Source organism: Gekko japonicus, unplaced genomic scaffold (assembly GCF_001447785.1).
Source record: "Gekko japonicus isolate JY-2015 unplaced genomic scaffold, Gekko_japonicus_V1.1 scaffold24, whole genome shotgun sequence".
Lineage (NCBI taxonomy): Eukaryota > Metazoa > Chordata > Lepidosauria > Squamata > Gekkonidae > Gekko > Gekko japonicus.
The window spans coordinates 532,483-548,712 of NW_015164665.1; the positions used below are offsets into that span (position 1 = coordinate 532,483).

The 16,230-nt window shown below is 40.6% G+C and overlaps 1 protein-coding gene across 1 annotated transcript in view; it reads right to left on the reverse strand.

Annotated features, from left to right (window-relative positions):
• LRBA (LPS-responsive vesicle trafficking, beach and anchor containing) overlaps positions 1-16,230 on the reverse strand; it is a 558,585-nt gene that overhangs the window by 408,957 nt on the left and 133,398 nt on the right. Inside the window, 3 exon segments of the mRNA XM_015409048.1 lie at positions 613-746; positions 1,036-1,114; positions 12,146-12,273. Of these exon segments, the coding sequence (XP_015264534.1) occupies positions 613-746; positions 1,036-1,114; positions 12,146-12,273 (341 nt within the window).

The window sequence follows — 16,230 nt, forward strand, 5'->3', positions numbered from 1 at the left end:
TATATCATTTTAGAAACTGATATATTTTCTTCTTTCTTAAATAATGAGGTTTTATGGATGCAGTGGGATCATGTGCACATGGAGACAGGAATAAGAAATCTACTCTGAGGTCCAATAAATTTTGCCTGATCCCTTAACAAAGTAGCAGCAGATTCCAAGAGACAGGGGGCGGGGAGTGGCTGGACTGGTAGCAAAATTAGTACAGCCCCTTGAAGTATGCACATATCCTGGTACTAACCATGAAGAGAGCACATAAAGAATTCAATGGAAGAAGTAGCTTATCAGAGGGGCTAAGGCAGCAAAGGCTGAGAGACTGAGAAAGCAGAACATAGCGACAAGTTTGTGCACAAGGAATTTCCAGGACCTCTGCTCCCAGGGCAGGCACACAGAGCTCTTTTGGTCCAAACCATATCACTTCCAAAACCATCCCATGATGAGAACTTTAATAGCAGGACAACTAGAGGGTTATCACATGATTTGAATATTATTTAAACATTTCAGTCTGTCTAAAAGTAAGATGAAAAGTGATATCAATGCCAATCTGAAACTTTATTCATTTTCTTAAATATAAACATTCTTAAGCATAGAAAGCATTAAAAAATGGGAACTTACTTGTACCTTCTATCAGTAGCTCTTGCCCATGGCTACCCAAAAGAGTACGAGAAAGAAAAGGAGCAAAATCCACAAATATCTCCCTCAGAAGAGGGGCAGCCTTTTCCAAAGCATGCTCAAGTCTCTCTGTAATACTAAAAGATGTAGAAGATTAAATGGCTGAAGAACCTAAAATTCTGTAAGTTGAAAAACAAATGTAAAAGTATAAAATGCAGGAATCAGAACGGCAAACCCAGAGCTAAATGCCACTGGGACTTATTTCTATTTAAGTGTCAGAAGCAGACAGTGATAGACATCTTAAGCTTTCTTCAGGAATCAACTGAAATAGCACGATCCAAGTAAAGTGCATTTCAAAAGCATTTTAAAATAAGGAAATTATATACATTGTTTTGTGCAAGTGTTAATACTTATTTTAAATAATACCTCATATTTGAAGCAGAATCCTCAGGCACAGAAGAAACCGTAGGAACAGAAGGCAACCTTGAACTGGACGATCCACTGCCTGGAATAGAGAAAGAAAAAAAATCAAAGCACTTGCATTCCATATAAACAGACCTTTGCCATTACGATTTTTCCTCCATCTTGTGTCCCCAGTCTCTACTCCCTTTTGGTCTGTGACCAGCCATCCTATGAGTCTGAGAGTGTGCGCATGAGGGGGGAAAAGATACTAGATCAGCCACAAGAAAGTCAAGAGTGGACCACAGAGAACAATGGTCAGCTAGCTCAGTGGTGAAGAAACAGTTTCTCTCCTAAATGTAAGAACATAATAGAACAATAGAACCAATGTTGGATCAGGCCAATGGCCCATCTAGCCCAACATTCTGTCACAAGTGGCCAAAAATACCAGGTGCCATTAGGAGGTCTGCCAGTGGGGCCAGGAAACTAGCCCTCCCACTGTTGCCCCCCCAAGCACCAAGAATACAGAGCATCACTTGCCCCAGACCAAAAATTCCTATCTATACCTTGTGACTAATAGCCACTGATGGACCTCTGCTCTATATGTTTATTCATTTCCCTCTTGAAGCCTCCCATGCTTGTAGCTGCCACCACCTCCTGTGGTAGTGAATTCCATGTGTTAATCACTCTTTGGGTGAAGAAGTACTTCCTTTTATCTATTCTAATCCGACTGCTCAGCAATTTCATTGCGTGCCAATGAGGTCTTGTACTGTGAGAAATGGGGAACTACTTCTTTCTTTACCTGCTCTATCCCATGCATAATCTTGTAAACCTTGATCATGTCACCCCTCAGTCGTCATTTCTCTAAGCTAAAGAGCCCCAAGCGTTTTAACCTTTCTTCATAGGGAAAGTGTTCCAACCCTATTATCATTCTAGTTGCCCTTTTCTGCACTTTTCCCCAATGCTGTAATATCCTTTCTGAGGTGTGGTGACCAGATTTGCACACAGTATTCAAAATGAGGTCACACCATCAATTTATACCGGGGCATTATGATACTGGCTGATTTGTTTTCAGTTCCCTTCCTAATAATCCCCAGCATAGTGCTGGCATTTTTTATTGCAGTTGCACACTGTCTCAACATTTTAGTGAGTTATCTACTATGACTCTCTTGGTCAGTCTCCAGCAGTTCGGACCCCATCAATGTGTATTTATAATTAGGATTTTTGGCTCCAATGTGCACCACTTTGCACTTGGCCATACTGAACCCCATTTGCCACATTGACACCCACTCACCCATCCTCAACAGATCCCTTTGGAGTGCCTCACAATTCTCCCTGATTCTCACCACCCTGAACAATTTTGTGTCATCCACAACTTTAGCCACTTCACTGCTTACTCCCAACTCCAAATCACTAATGAACAAGTTAAAAAGCATTGGACCCAGTACTGAGCCCTGTGGTACCTCCACTGCTTACCAACCTCCACTGTGAAAACTGCCCATTTATACTTACTCTCTGTTTCCTATTAATTAGCCAGTTTGTGATTGGAATAAAAGATCTGGAGCAGCAGGAAATGCTGTTCTTCTTCCCAGAGGGCAGAGCCAGAAGGAAGGCTGCTGCAGGAAGAAACCCTCATCCTGAGGGAAGGGTGAGTAGTCTAAGGCCACTGCAGATAGTGAGCTAGGGATAGTATATTTAGAAGTGTAAGGGCATTTGATTTCTTTTCTTTTCACCCATTTACTGTTATTATTCTGCAAATTATTTTTTGGCCTCCTATAAAATAAACTATTTTCATCGTTCACTCTGCCTGGTCCTCACGCCTATTATTAAAGGGAGGTCAGAAAATTCTGGGAGGGTGCTCTGGGCCTTCTCAAGGGAGCCTGGAACCAGAGTGGTGGCAGCGTCAGGTGACACCCCACCTGAGCCGTGACAGAGCCTTTGATGAGGAACTTTATCAAAAGCTTTCTGGAAGTCAAGGTAAACAACATCTATTGGGTCCCCCCCTTGTCTACATGTTTGTTCACTCCCTCAAAGAACACGAACAGGTTAGTGAGACAAGATCTTTCCTTACAGAACCCATGCTGAATCTGCCTCAATAGGTTTTGTTCATCAATGTGCCTCCTAATTCTCTCCTTAATAACGGTTTCCACCAGCTTACGTGGTATTGGCATCAGACTGACTGGCCTGTAATTTCCTGGATCTCATCTGGAACCCTTTTTAAAGAGTGACACTAGCTACCATCCAGTCCTCAGGAGTTTAATGAAAGATTTTTGTCAGGAGGTTAAGACGCTGAACTGCAGGCTGTGGAAGGTCAGTAGTTCAGCAGTTCGAGACCTGGGTGCCGCATGACAGAGTGAGCTCCCATCTCTAGTTCCAGCTCCCGCCAACCTAGCAGTTCAAAAGCAAGAAATTGCAAGTAGATAAATAGGTACCACTTCAGTGGGAAGGTAACAGCGTTCCGTGCATTTTGGTGTTTAGTCATGCCGGCCACATGACCACGGAAACGTCTTCGGACAGTGCTGGCTCTTCGGCTTTGAAACGGAGATGAGCACCGCAACCCTAGAGTCGGATTCAACTGGCTTTCGAGCAAGGGAACCTTTACCTTTACCTTTTATGTTTTTTGCAGTATGTGCCTATTTGCCACAGCCTGTGTTCCCTTTTATCAACCTCACTGAGACTAGCTTCCCACCGCTTAAAGGAATCCTTCTTTCCTTTTACAGCTTCCATTACTTTGTTAACCATGCAGGCCTTTTTCTATACCTATTTGTGGCTTTCCTAACCTGTGGTATATATTTTATCTGAGCTTCTAGAATTGTAGTTTTAAATAGTCTCCAACAGTCCCCAATGGTTTTGACCTTTTTTACTTTTCGTTTGAGTTTCCTTTTCACATGTCCCCTCATTTCAGAGAAGTTACCCCTTTTAAAGTTAAAAGTAGTCTTTTTGGGCAACTCCCTATTTATACAAATGTTGAACTCAATAACATTATGGTCACTGTTGCCAAGCAGTGCAATCACTTTTATATCTCTCACCAGGTCTTGGGTGTTACTTAGGACCAAATCCAGGATTGCCTCTCCCCTGATAGGTTCTATGACCATCTACTCCATAGCACAGTCACTGAGAGTGTCTAGAAACTCAATCTATTTTTCCTGACTTGAACACATATTCACCCAATCAATGTGTGGGTAGTTAAAATCACTTATTATGACACAGTTATTTTGTCTAGCTGCTACCCTCTGTTGGCTCTTCTGTTTGACTTTGAGTTTTGCAACAATTGTTAATAAGATTTGTGATTCAAACCCAGGTTTGAATCCCCATCTTGATGTGGAAACTCACTGCATGATTGGGGGCCAGTCACATGCCTTCAACCTATCCTACCTTATGGGGTTGTTGTGAGGAGAAAAAGGAGAAGAGAATAATCTAAGCTGCTTTGGTCCCCTCTGTGGAGAAAGGTGGGATATGATTGAAGTAACTAAATAATAAATACAACTGAACATGGTAGACAGATAAAAGGCAGGTTGGTGAATGGCTGAGAAGGAGAAAATGAGGCATGGAAAGGGATTGCCAGGAGGAGGGACAGAGGGGACAGAGTGGGGAAGGGATACAGAGGAAAGTGAGATGCCACCCAAGTCTTTGAGGGTTCCCTACAATGCAAGTGGGCCTTGCCCAGTGGCCGGCATAATAAAACTGGACCACCAGTTTTCTAGGTAGAGGCTGCCTGGGGGGAAGCTTAAGACAGAGGGTAGATAGGGGTATTTTGGCTGTGGAGTGGGAAGAAGATAGGGTTACCTACAGGTTAGGAAATACCTGGAGATTGTGTGGTGGAGCCTAAGGAAGATGAGGTTTGAGGAGGGGAGGGGAAAAGAGTATAATACCACAGACTCCATCCTCAAAAGCAGCCATTTCGTACATGGAAACTAGGGTTGTCAATCTCTAGGTGGGGGCTGGAGATCACCCAGTATTACAACTAATCTCCATATGAAAGAGATCAGTTCCCCTGGAGAAAATGGATGCTTTGGAGGGTGAACTCAATGGCATTATACCCTGCTGAGGTTGCTTCCCTCCCCAAACTTTGCCTCCCAAGGCTGTACCCCCAAATCTCCAGGAATTGCCGAACCTGTAGCTGGCAACCCTAAGGAGAGAAAGAAGCAGGAATAGGGGAGAGTCTTTGGGGGCCTTCAGGAAAGGGAAAGAAAGAGGAAATAGTGGGGGAAGGGAAAATGAGATACCTTCTAGAAGTCCTTGAGGGTTCCGAATTGCATTGTCTATTTTCAATTCATTTCCTAATAATTCCTAGCATAGATTTTGCCTTTTCACTGCTGCAGGATACAGGGTTTACATTTTCATTGAGCTATCCACTATGACCCGAAGGTCTCTGTCTAACTCTGTCTCATCAAATTCAGATCCCAAGAGCATATACTTCAAGTTGGGATTTTTTGTTCCAATGTGCATCACCTCACAAGCAAAATGCACAAGTATCAACAACTTTTTACTCAGGTCTGTATAAAGGTACACACTGGATACAGTTATATATACACTACACAACCCATAAACCTGCATGCACACAAAGAGTAAATACTACAAAGCAAAAAAGGTTTGCTTTCTTCTCTGCAGAAACTGTTACAGGAGATGCTAGAACAACTATGTCAGCTTAAGACGTCTCACGGTGCTAAAAGATGAGCTGCAACCAGAGATGTACAACATGACATCAAACTTAATCAATAAAAAATAGAGGCACAAGGGAGAAACAACTTTGCCACCACAATAATCAGAAAAACTTACTTCACATAAGACTGAAGTTTGTTGGTTACTCAGAAATACTGTCCATTAGTACAATGGAGTTCTAAATTCATATGATTGAACTATTTGGCAACTCTGTTTTGATTTGTAAGTTCCTTTCACAGGGTTTTTTTCATAGAATGCAAGGCAGATTATCCTTTTTTGCAGTCATATTTACAAAGTTCAACAGAAATATTGCCATTAAAATTAATGCCAGCTTTGACATCAATTGGATAAAAATATTAAAAATATATACAAAAATAGAAAATTTGTCTATAAAAATACATGGGATGAAAATGTTCTTCCCAACCATGAACAAACAAAAAATAACAAAAACAACCAAGATTAAAATATCCATATCTGTAAATCCCTACAACGGGGATGGTGCAGACTATCAGGCCGTTCAAACTTCCAACATATATGAGAGTCACATTTCATTTACACTAGGGGTGAGCATTTGGTAAAGCTAAACCAAAACTCCCCCCAAAAAAAAATTTTTGGCATTTTTCGTGTATTCAGCATATTGAATCAGCTCCCCTGAGCTGATGTGGCTGCAGAATACTGAATGCTGAAAAAACCCAAAAATGGGGGGGGGTTTTTTTTGGCTTTTTTTGGCTTTACCGAAAATGGGCTCTGGGCGGCTATAAACTTTAAAGGGCTCCACTCACCTTCTTTTCCCAGTTGTTTTTGCCTCTTTTCCTGCCTTTTGCTCTGCTTTCCAGGAGGGAGGGGGAAGAGAGACCTTGGAGACAGCCAATCACTGCAATGCATTAGCAAATGCCATTGCAGTTTGCAACTTTTTGCAAGGCTGTTGTTGCTGCTGGCTTCATTTGTTGAAGCCCAACTACTAGCTTGCTCCTTTCCCAGGGGAGGAGCACTGGCCAATAGAATTTGGCATACTGCTCTCTGGCCAATCACAGAAGTTTGTTCCTTTCTGAAATCCTTCTGTGTATGCCCAGAGAACATAAAAGCAGGGGTCTCTGGCTGGCTGACTCCATTCCTGTTCCTGCTGCAAAGAGAGAGCCCGGGTTGGAGATTGTGTGGCTGGCTTCTGCTTCAGTCACTGCTTTGAGCCTGCTTTCCTGCTGCTGCTGACTTGGACTACTTCAGATCAAGACAACAGAAGAAGACTGAAGAGAAGAAGACATCACTGGTTTGACTTATATTAGGGCTACTTCTTAAAAACTTTTCTTAGTTTGTTGTGGGTTGGTGGGTTCTTTATTTCTTAGCTTCTTGGGGCTTTGGGGTGGGGTTTATACTGACTAGACCTTCTGCCTGGGGCCTAGGCAGGCTTTCTTGGGCCTCTCTTTCTAGTTATTTCTGGTTCATGCTTTTGTGCCTGTTGCAGTTTTTTTAAAAAAAATTTCAGTGAGTTATATTTCTGGGATTGTTGGTTTGTAGTTGTAGTTATACTGCAGAGATTCTCTGATTTGACCTGAGTCCTGTTGAGTTTGGGCACTGACTGCCACAGTGGCACTGGTTCTGGGGGGCACACTGCACTGGTTCTGCTGCTGGCCTGGCAAACATGCCCCCTCACACCACCTTTTTTTCAGTGGTTGCGTGCTGTTGTGTGTTTGGCTGTTGACTTCTTTGAGACACTGCTGCCTGCCTTTTCTCCATCCCCATAGGAAACAATGGAGGATTGGGGGCAACCTCTTTGGATGCCCCTAGAATAGGACCCCTTGGTCCAATCTTTTCCAAACTTGGGAGGTCTTTTGGGGAGAGGCTCCAGCAGCTACACTACAAATTTGGTGCCTCTACCTCAAATCCCCTCCCCCCCCAGCCCCCTGAATACTTGTTAGGAGATTTTTGCCACTTACTACAATTACCCCATAGAATATAATGGAACTGAAAAATTTCGGGAATACCAAAGATTTTCAGGTACAAATAGAAGAAGAAGAAGAAGAGAAGAGATTGGATTTATACCCCACCCTTCACTACCCAAAGGTGTCTCAGAGCGGCTTACAAACTCCTTCCCCTTCCCCTCCCCACAACAGATACCCTGTGAGGTAGGTGGGGCTGAGAGCTCTGACAGAAACTGCTCTTTTTCAAGGACAGCTCTTATCAGAACTACGGCTTGCCCAAGGCCATCCAGCCAGGTGCAAGTGGAGGAGTGGGGAATCAAACCCGGTTCTCCCAGATTAGAGTCCGCACACTTAACCGCTACACCAAACCACTACACACAAACTACCAGTATTTGTATTCAGGTATATTCAGGAATCCAAAAAAAAAATTATCCCCCCCCCTGCACACGCCTAATTTACACCAACAGCTGTCTACATAGATCACTACTATCCCTCAAAACTTTTAAGGGAACAAAAAGAATTATAGAGATTTATTTTAATTGGGGGGTTTTCTTGTAAGTTCCCCTGAAAACCATTAGGTTGAAGGCAGGATTAATTAAATAAAGAGCTTGCTAAACCTTCCTAATGAATATACAGATGGCCATGCATATTCCTATGTTGCTGTCATAGGGTGATAGTCCCCACAATGCTTCCTGACAAGTAGTTTAAGGTCCATCAACATCACTGTGTTGGGAGTTGTGTAGAGGAGGGGAAATGTCTATATTTCAACTATCTGTGCAAGGGGATGCAGAGCATTACTTTCATCTTACACCTGAGAAATTGAAGATGAAATACGGTGACTCATACAAAATTCTGCCTATAGTTAGAATGGATTTAAACTAAAGTCCACATCCAACTCAGACCCATCAGCCATACTGGATAGTTTCTGAGAATGAGCTGTCACAAGCCCAATAAAATATAAAGTAAAATATAGTTCTGGTGTGAAGAATGAAAACTACATAGTAGCATCATGGGAGCATTAACATATCCAACTGATTTCACAAGTATATTTCATTCACTTTAGGATTTGCATGACCATTTTAACAGGTCACAAGTGAACATGGTCAGTATTTATCTGGTTTTGCAAGCAATATACAACACAAGAATGGAAAAGTGAATCCTTCAGAGTTCATTAATACATAATTTGGGGGTAATATTTGGCTAAAAATTCATATTCCAACCTGCCCAAATATTTTCAACATTCAGTTTCAAAATCTGTATAAGACAGACATAATCACAGAGATCAGAAGGCAAGACCCCCCCCCCAGTGTTTTAATGAGATTTCTTGCTTTTAAGCAACTTTGTATTATTCTGGATACAGCAGGCTGTAATATTAAGTTATCTGTAACATGAACTCTTGTATTAGGACATTTGGGCTGAGCAACAAAAAAAATGTGTTTACCCTAACTACTTGGAAAACTCAGTTTATGACAGAACTCTTGTCATAATTCTGATTGAAAAATAATAGGCATTTTTGCTATTGTTAAATACAGTGCACAAATTATTTGTCCATACAGCAATAGTCATTTGAATATAAACAGCAATATGGCACAACTGTTCAGGTTAATGCCCTACCTTATGAAGTGCTACAGAGTCTACACAGCGTACCCATACCCACGGCAAGTCCCTAGTTATAACAACAATGTGATATCACAAGTCATGTCAACTGACTGACACTGCACGCCAGTTGTTCACTGGAACATTTAAAATCTCAGTCTGATTCAGATATGGATAAATGATCTGTACCGGCGATAATTAAGGTGAATACATGGAAACAAAGGTACAAACTGAAAATCCACATATGGGTTTTCTAGGAGAATATTCGCTGTCTCTGGATCATGGATCATTGCAAAAACCCTAACCCTTTTTAAATACTGACATAACATTTTAATTATATTCCTCAGGAAAACAATCCAAAAGCACCCCTGTAGAGCAAACCATTGTTAAGAGGCCCATATCTTTCCAAGAAACTATAATCCAAGGAAAAGATTTATTTCAGCTCAAAAATTCTCAAAGCCCTCCAAATGCCATATTACTCTGCCAGTGACTTCAAAGAACCATTTCATGTAAATGCTCTTTGGATGAAAGCATGAAATGTTGTTTGCAAGTGAGCTTTCAATTTAAGCACTGCCTTTTGTGCATTTAGAGGGGAAAGACACTTTTCAGAAGCATGTTTTCATCTAAAGCACACATGCAAGTAAGTGCAGTAGCTACTTCAAACATGTGGAACTAAAGTGACTTATCTCTCTTATCCTTTCACTGATAAACTGGCTCCTTCAAACTGACAGTTTTACAGACATTCGCAAGGACATAAAAGAAAATGCAAATAGATCATCTGTCTAGCACCCTTCTAGTGAAAGCTTATTGTTTATTCAAGGTCCCCAAGGGTCTAAACAAATAATGTCTCTAGCAATAAACTGTCCTTAAAAGGAAGTGCTGCCCCCAAAACGTTTGCATATCTTTAAATGTACACATGCAAAGAAAAGTGAAACCTATTGTGCATTTAATGGCAAGGCAACAGCTACTAGAAAACAGTTTCATTTCCTCTCCCTTCCTTTCTCTAACAGAGCCCAGAAATGTTTAGAAACAAAAATATTGTTAAGGGTATATACAGCTATGTATGGATTTATTTTAATTTAGTGAAAAATTTCTCAGCCAACCTACCGGCTTTCTATAATGAAATGTTTCGAAAAGCCAAATAGTTTTAAAAAATCTTTAAAATTTGGATGAAAAAGCAAATCAGCCACCACGGTGGCCGTGATTGGGTTGAAATCTTATAAAAAAATCAGATTTAATCAAACTGTATTACATTCTACAGTGGGTTTCTTTAAAGAATCTTTTTTTCCACACAGGGAGTTGCTTGGCATTATTTGGCTGCACAGAGGTAAATTAACAGTTTATCAGGTAAACAGAAAGTAGCATTAAGAAGCTGCTATCCAACCTTTTTATTAGGATCAGACAAATATCACAAAATGTACGCACAACTATTAGAATTCTCCAGAACTCTTCATTATAGTGGATGTTCAGTACAAAAAAAAGAGGGGAGGGTGGGAAAAGATGTTGAGGGTTGGACAGGAATGTACAAAGTCGGTCTCCAGTCTGTAATTCTTTTAAAAAAGTGGAATCTACCAATATAATCCTAAACAGAGTTATACTCTTCTTACTCCAATGAGGTTAATGGACATTTATTTACTTCATTTATCCCCCCCCCCTCAGATTTATAGGACTGTACTGTAGTGGCTCCTAGGATGAAGGACCAACAAAATGGAATATGTCCCTTTGAAAACAAATGCCCACAATTCATCAGAGCCTTACATAGTCCACTATGGAACATACAGATCTTTTGTTAGATAGAGAGTAGAAGGAAAATGTGCTACTCCTTATTGTATCTAAATTGGTGAACAGTTTCAGATTATGCACTAGGCAGAAAGTCAATAAAAGCCAAACTGGATAATATAAGTAAGTGGGCAGAGGGCACATAAACCCTCAAAGAAATTAGGAGATCATCTTCCTAAAGGTGCATCTAGACTCAAATCTAGGTCATATCCCTACAGTTGCAGGATCTTTTTTGAACCACTAAATGAAACATTTCCCAAAATAGAAAAAAAGATTTCGTGTAGTGGATATTCTTGCTTAAGGCCCCTGTGCAGAAAGCAGACCTTTCTCTTCCTGTTAACATTCTATACTGACCTCTTTCAGCCATTTAAGTGTTCATGGGTATTTCATGAATTACAGAAGCTCAATCCATGGTTAGCGAAGTCTCACATAACTACTGCTACTTGTTAACTTATGGGTACATATACACTAAAAACATCCTTCTTTTGGGGGAGGGGAAAGCATTTTAAAGGCTATTGACTATATATATGAAGCAGATTATTCAACCTTTGCTGGAGATGTGGCTATCTGTCCCACAAGACAGACCTGTTTTTTGGATGTTACCCAAAAATCCCAGTTGGTCAGGTATAATTCTATAGTGATAAATTCTCTAAAGTGCTGATGCTCAGAACACAGGGTGGGTTATCTCCTATGGCAAACAACAAAAATGCAGAAAGCCCATTATTCTCCCATCAATATAATTAGTTATCAAATTGTACCATTCAAAATCAAACTGGGTTTGAACTGGTCATTCCTTAGGTAAGTGTATAAAGGTTAAAGATAGTCTAAGATCTAAAGCACAGAGATTAGTTATATCAACAGGATGATCAGTCTTGAAGCATACTGCAACAAGACTTTACATCATGTCTAAGCATCTTTTTTAGAAGAGTTCTTGAAAACTCGAAAGCTTGATTGTGGCTATATATTATTTGGTTGGTCCTAATAAAAGGTATCATCTGACTTAGCCTTCAGCTCCATTCCCTACCTACAAAATGGAGTGACATGCCTTAGTATTAGCCATCTGAATAATGATTCTTTCTGTAGTCACGATTAAAATATATGCAAAGCCAACAAGTAAATATTCACGTTTCCATCATATTTGGAAATATTTTTGGCAAGTACTTTTATTGTCCCTCACTTACCAGGAGATCCTCCCATTAAATCTGGGGCTTGAGCTGAATCTAAAGAAGAAACAACACTGACGGCATTTGTGGGCACATTAATGGTTGCTGCAGATGTCACTGATTTTTTCGGCGCCACAACAACACTCCTGTAAGAAAAAAATGCACACATTAAATAATAAAATCTAATTTTTAAGGGCAAACAAACATGTCTTCAAATAAAACAACAAGGCAGCATATGTATCGTTTTGGTTAGAGTGCTGGATAGGATCTGGCAGATCCAAGTTCAAATCTCTGTACTACCAAGAAGGTCACTTATGGTCAGTCACACACATTCACTCCAACTCGTATCGTAAAGGTGTTGTGGAAATTTTAAAAAAATAATAAGGAAGGGAGAACCATGCATGCTGCCCTGGCCTCCTCAGAGGAAAAGCAGAATCAAAATGTACTAGATAGACAGAATTACAAATGAAGCAAATTCAGACTTGCAAACACAAGCGAGCAGTCAGGTTGGATAATTCACATATTTTCTATTTTCTCTCCAGACCATTATTGCGAAACCATGATGTACATCCTATTAGTAACAAGGCCTCCACATTAATTGTTCTAAAACAATGGTCAACTAAAAGTGCTTTGAGATACAGAAATCATTACTGACAGCAGTCCTGTTTCCAGAGTAGGAATGCTTTTGCTCAAGCTGTTTGAAACACAAAGTAGGTGCTACATGAAGGTACACCAAACAAGTCCAAGAACACCATACTAAGCCCATTGACTTCAATGGACTTAGAACAGTGTAATTCTGCTTAGGATGTGTACTTAAATTAGTACTTAAAACCTCAGTTCCTACAGATAATTTATTATAGAGCTGAACCAGCAAAATCAATGACATATTAATATACATCAGATGATTACTCAAATTGCACACAAACTTATTTTCATTTCTATAAATATATGTTTCTGGCATCCAGTAAAAGGATTTATCTTGCATATTACTAGGACATCATTATGACACACCAATTTCAATTAAACAGTAATGCTTTATTTCAAAAACCTAAAAGGCCCAGTTAAGCATACACTAAAGACACTTCTAATTGCGAGTTAGCTCCATAAACATGCAAAACCTTAGCTAATGAGCTAAAGAGCACAGCTGATATATTGTGCACTCCCAAAGCAGTGCTTCCTTTTAATTACCTGGTGTTAACTATAAGCCAAAAGTCTTCAACATTCAATTTATTTAATCACATCTTCTGTTGACAGTACTGTAAGTACTTGAAAGTATTCCCTTAATAGCTTTAAAGTATTCCATTTCTAAATAAAATGTATTAGAACTTGGTCAAGTCAGGTTTGGTAACAAATATACAGAAAAACTTTCCAACACTTTATAAATTTAATTATAAGGACACATTTTTTTAGGATGTACTTATTCTAAGTCCTAGTGGGTATTATAACACTAAAGTATACTCTTAACTTACACCAGGAGCTGACATTAAACATAGATGTAGTAGTATGTGCCATATCATTATAAGGGTGACTGCTAATGTTAACTATACTCTAAAAGGTAGTAGCAACAGCCACCTGAGCCCCAAGCCAAGAGACTACGCTGGAACCAAGAATTCTTCTCACATGTGACAAACTTACACTAAGCCTGCATAAGAAAAAACTCATTTTCATGAGCATATGAACTCTGGCCCCAATCCAAAAGCAGTAATTCAGGAATAAGTATTTTAATTAGTCATAAGAATTATGCCCACTATTCACAGAATGTAGTGCTCACCGACACTTAGAAAACTCAAGGGGGGGGGGAGTGATCAAATTTCTACACAACAGAATATAATTACCAGTTCCAGAAAACTAGAATGGTAAGGGAGGAAATCTTTGATAATATTGGTTGTATAAACTAGGTTTTCCTGGAGACAGCTGGCTGTCTAGAATCAGTGAACAACCTGCACCTGATGATTTAATAAGGTAGATTTGCCTTTTTGGTTGTCCAGGACTTCTTAGCAGCTTTTGATCATTTTATACTTTTGGTTTGAGAGATATGATGGTGATCAGAGCACTGCTGGTGATCAGAACACTAACAAGTTGATTTCTAGAAAGAGGTGGCAGCTATCCCAAAGGGTGCCTCAGGATTTATTCTGTCATTTCACTCTTTTTAATGTCACTATCAATCTACTAGGGTAATCATCCCAATATTTGGAGCATAGTGTCATCAATAAAACGATGAGAGTCAGCTATATTTTTGGTGTTGTCTAAACCAGGGACAGCTATTACAATTTTTGAATGGCTTAGATGCTGCTATTATCTAAAAGATTTTGAACAAACTAGCACTGAATTGACAAGAATGTAATTTTGATAGTGGATGACTCATGCAAAAGTGGACTTGAATATTTTTAATGAGATCACACTTTTTCTTGAAGAACGAGGTACATAGTTATGTAAACAATCTATCTTGTTCCTGGGTATTCAGGAGTTCAAATTAACATACATTATACAGGATGAACTAGCTGTAGACCCTAGAGATCACAGATCTGGCCTCTACTATTAAAAGATAATTCTTTTGTCACCATTAACTATTGAATTTGGCACAAAGCCAAAAAGTGGGCCATCCAATAGTAGAGGAGTGAGACTGGATGAAAGGGACTAGAAACAATCAGAAGTGCATACTTAGAACTGGGGGTTGGGGGCTTCCGGTCTGGCTCCCGCGAATGCCGGACGCATCCTCGGGTCGCTCCCGAGGGCGTCTCGCCCGCCTGCGGTCGAGGGGGGAATCCGCGCAAGCGAAGACCCAGACGAGCCCCAGAAAGAGGGGCTCCGACCCGGGGCGCGAAGGCGGGAGTCTCTTTCTCAGCCGAAAGGTCGGAAATCGAGCCTCCCTGCCATGCCCCAATGGACCTTGCCGCGTAAGCGACCCCGTATGGGGTTTAGCGGAGCCGCCTGTGGTCACCGAGTGATGAAGCGAACAAACGGAGAAAAAGAAAAAAAGCAGCTGAAACTGTGAGTTGTCAGACATTGAGAAAGAGACTTAAGCGAGCTCCCCCCCCCAGCAAAAAGATTTAAGGGAGGAGGAGGTGAAACCCCCTCTCCCGCAAGCAGAGATTTTGAGCGAAGAAAAAGGGGGGGGGAACTTAAATAAAAGTAAACAAAAAAGCAAGATGTCGGAGCTGAACTGTGAAACTAGCGAACAAGAAAGGAGGAGCTTCCGGTGTAGGCGTTTCATCTTTTGTTGTGCCGGCTGTTAAATAAACAGATTGCGTGTGACTGTGACCTTGACTGGGACTGTGAGAAAAGAATTGAGCTGTGACAAGCGAGAAGGTGCCCTGAAAAGCGCTTTTATAAGTCAACAGTTGTGGAGAGAAGGTCCAGCTAAGAGAATGGCAGTGTTTAAACATATAAGCGAGAGATGGAAAAAGGAGAAAACCATTCTCAAAGCCAGAGACCTTTTGAAGAGGCACGAGAGAGCAAGGATTATGGCATTTGCAGTTTGCAAACAAACAGCGGAAGCAGCGACCCGGAGGAGGAGACGAGAAACCGGAGAGGAGTAAATAGAGGAAGTTCCTGCCTGAATTTGGAGATTAAAAGAAGTCAGCCCGTGGATGATCGTTTTAAAAATCGTTGGAAAAGACTTTGCTAGCGGAGTACCATTGGGACACTACTAATATACTAACATAGACACTGCATTTAACCGGTTTGAAAAAAGAAGTTTGACAACACACAGAAGAAGCCAAAGAAGAAAATTTTAATTTTACTAACAGATTAACTTTACCAGTTAAAACATCACTCATCTTGATCCCACTCTATACCCTCCCCCTTTCTAACTAAGCGAAATAGCTCTCCTTTTTAGGAGAAGAAATAAAGCTTTTAAATAAATAAAAAAAAGAACTGGGGTTTGGGTAGGATGCCACCCCAGTTTCATTATTTATATCATGCTTTTCTCCCCAAGGGGGAACCAAAGTGACTTACAACATCTTTCTACCCTCCTCCAGTTTATCCTCCTCCAGTTTATTGCTCTGTGAAGCAGGATAGGCTGAGAGACTGACCACCCAGTGAGTTTCCATGGCAGAATAGGGATTTAAACTTCAGTCTCTCAGATCCTAGTCCAGCAGTGT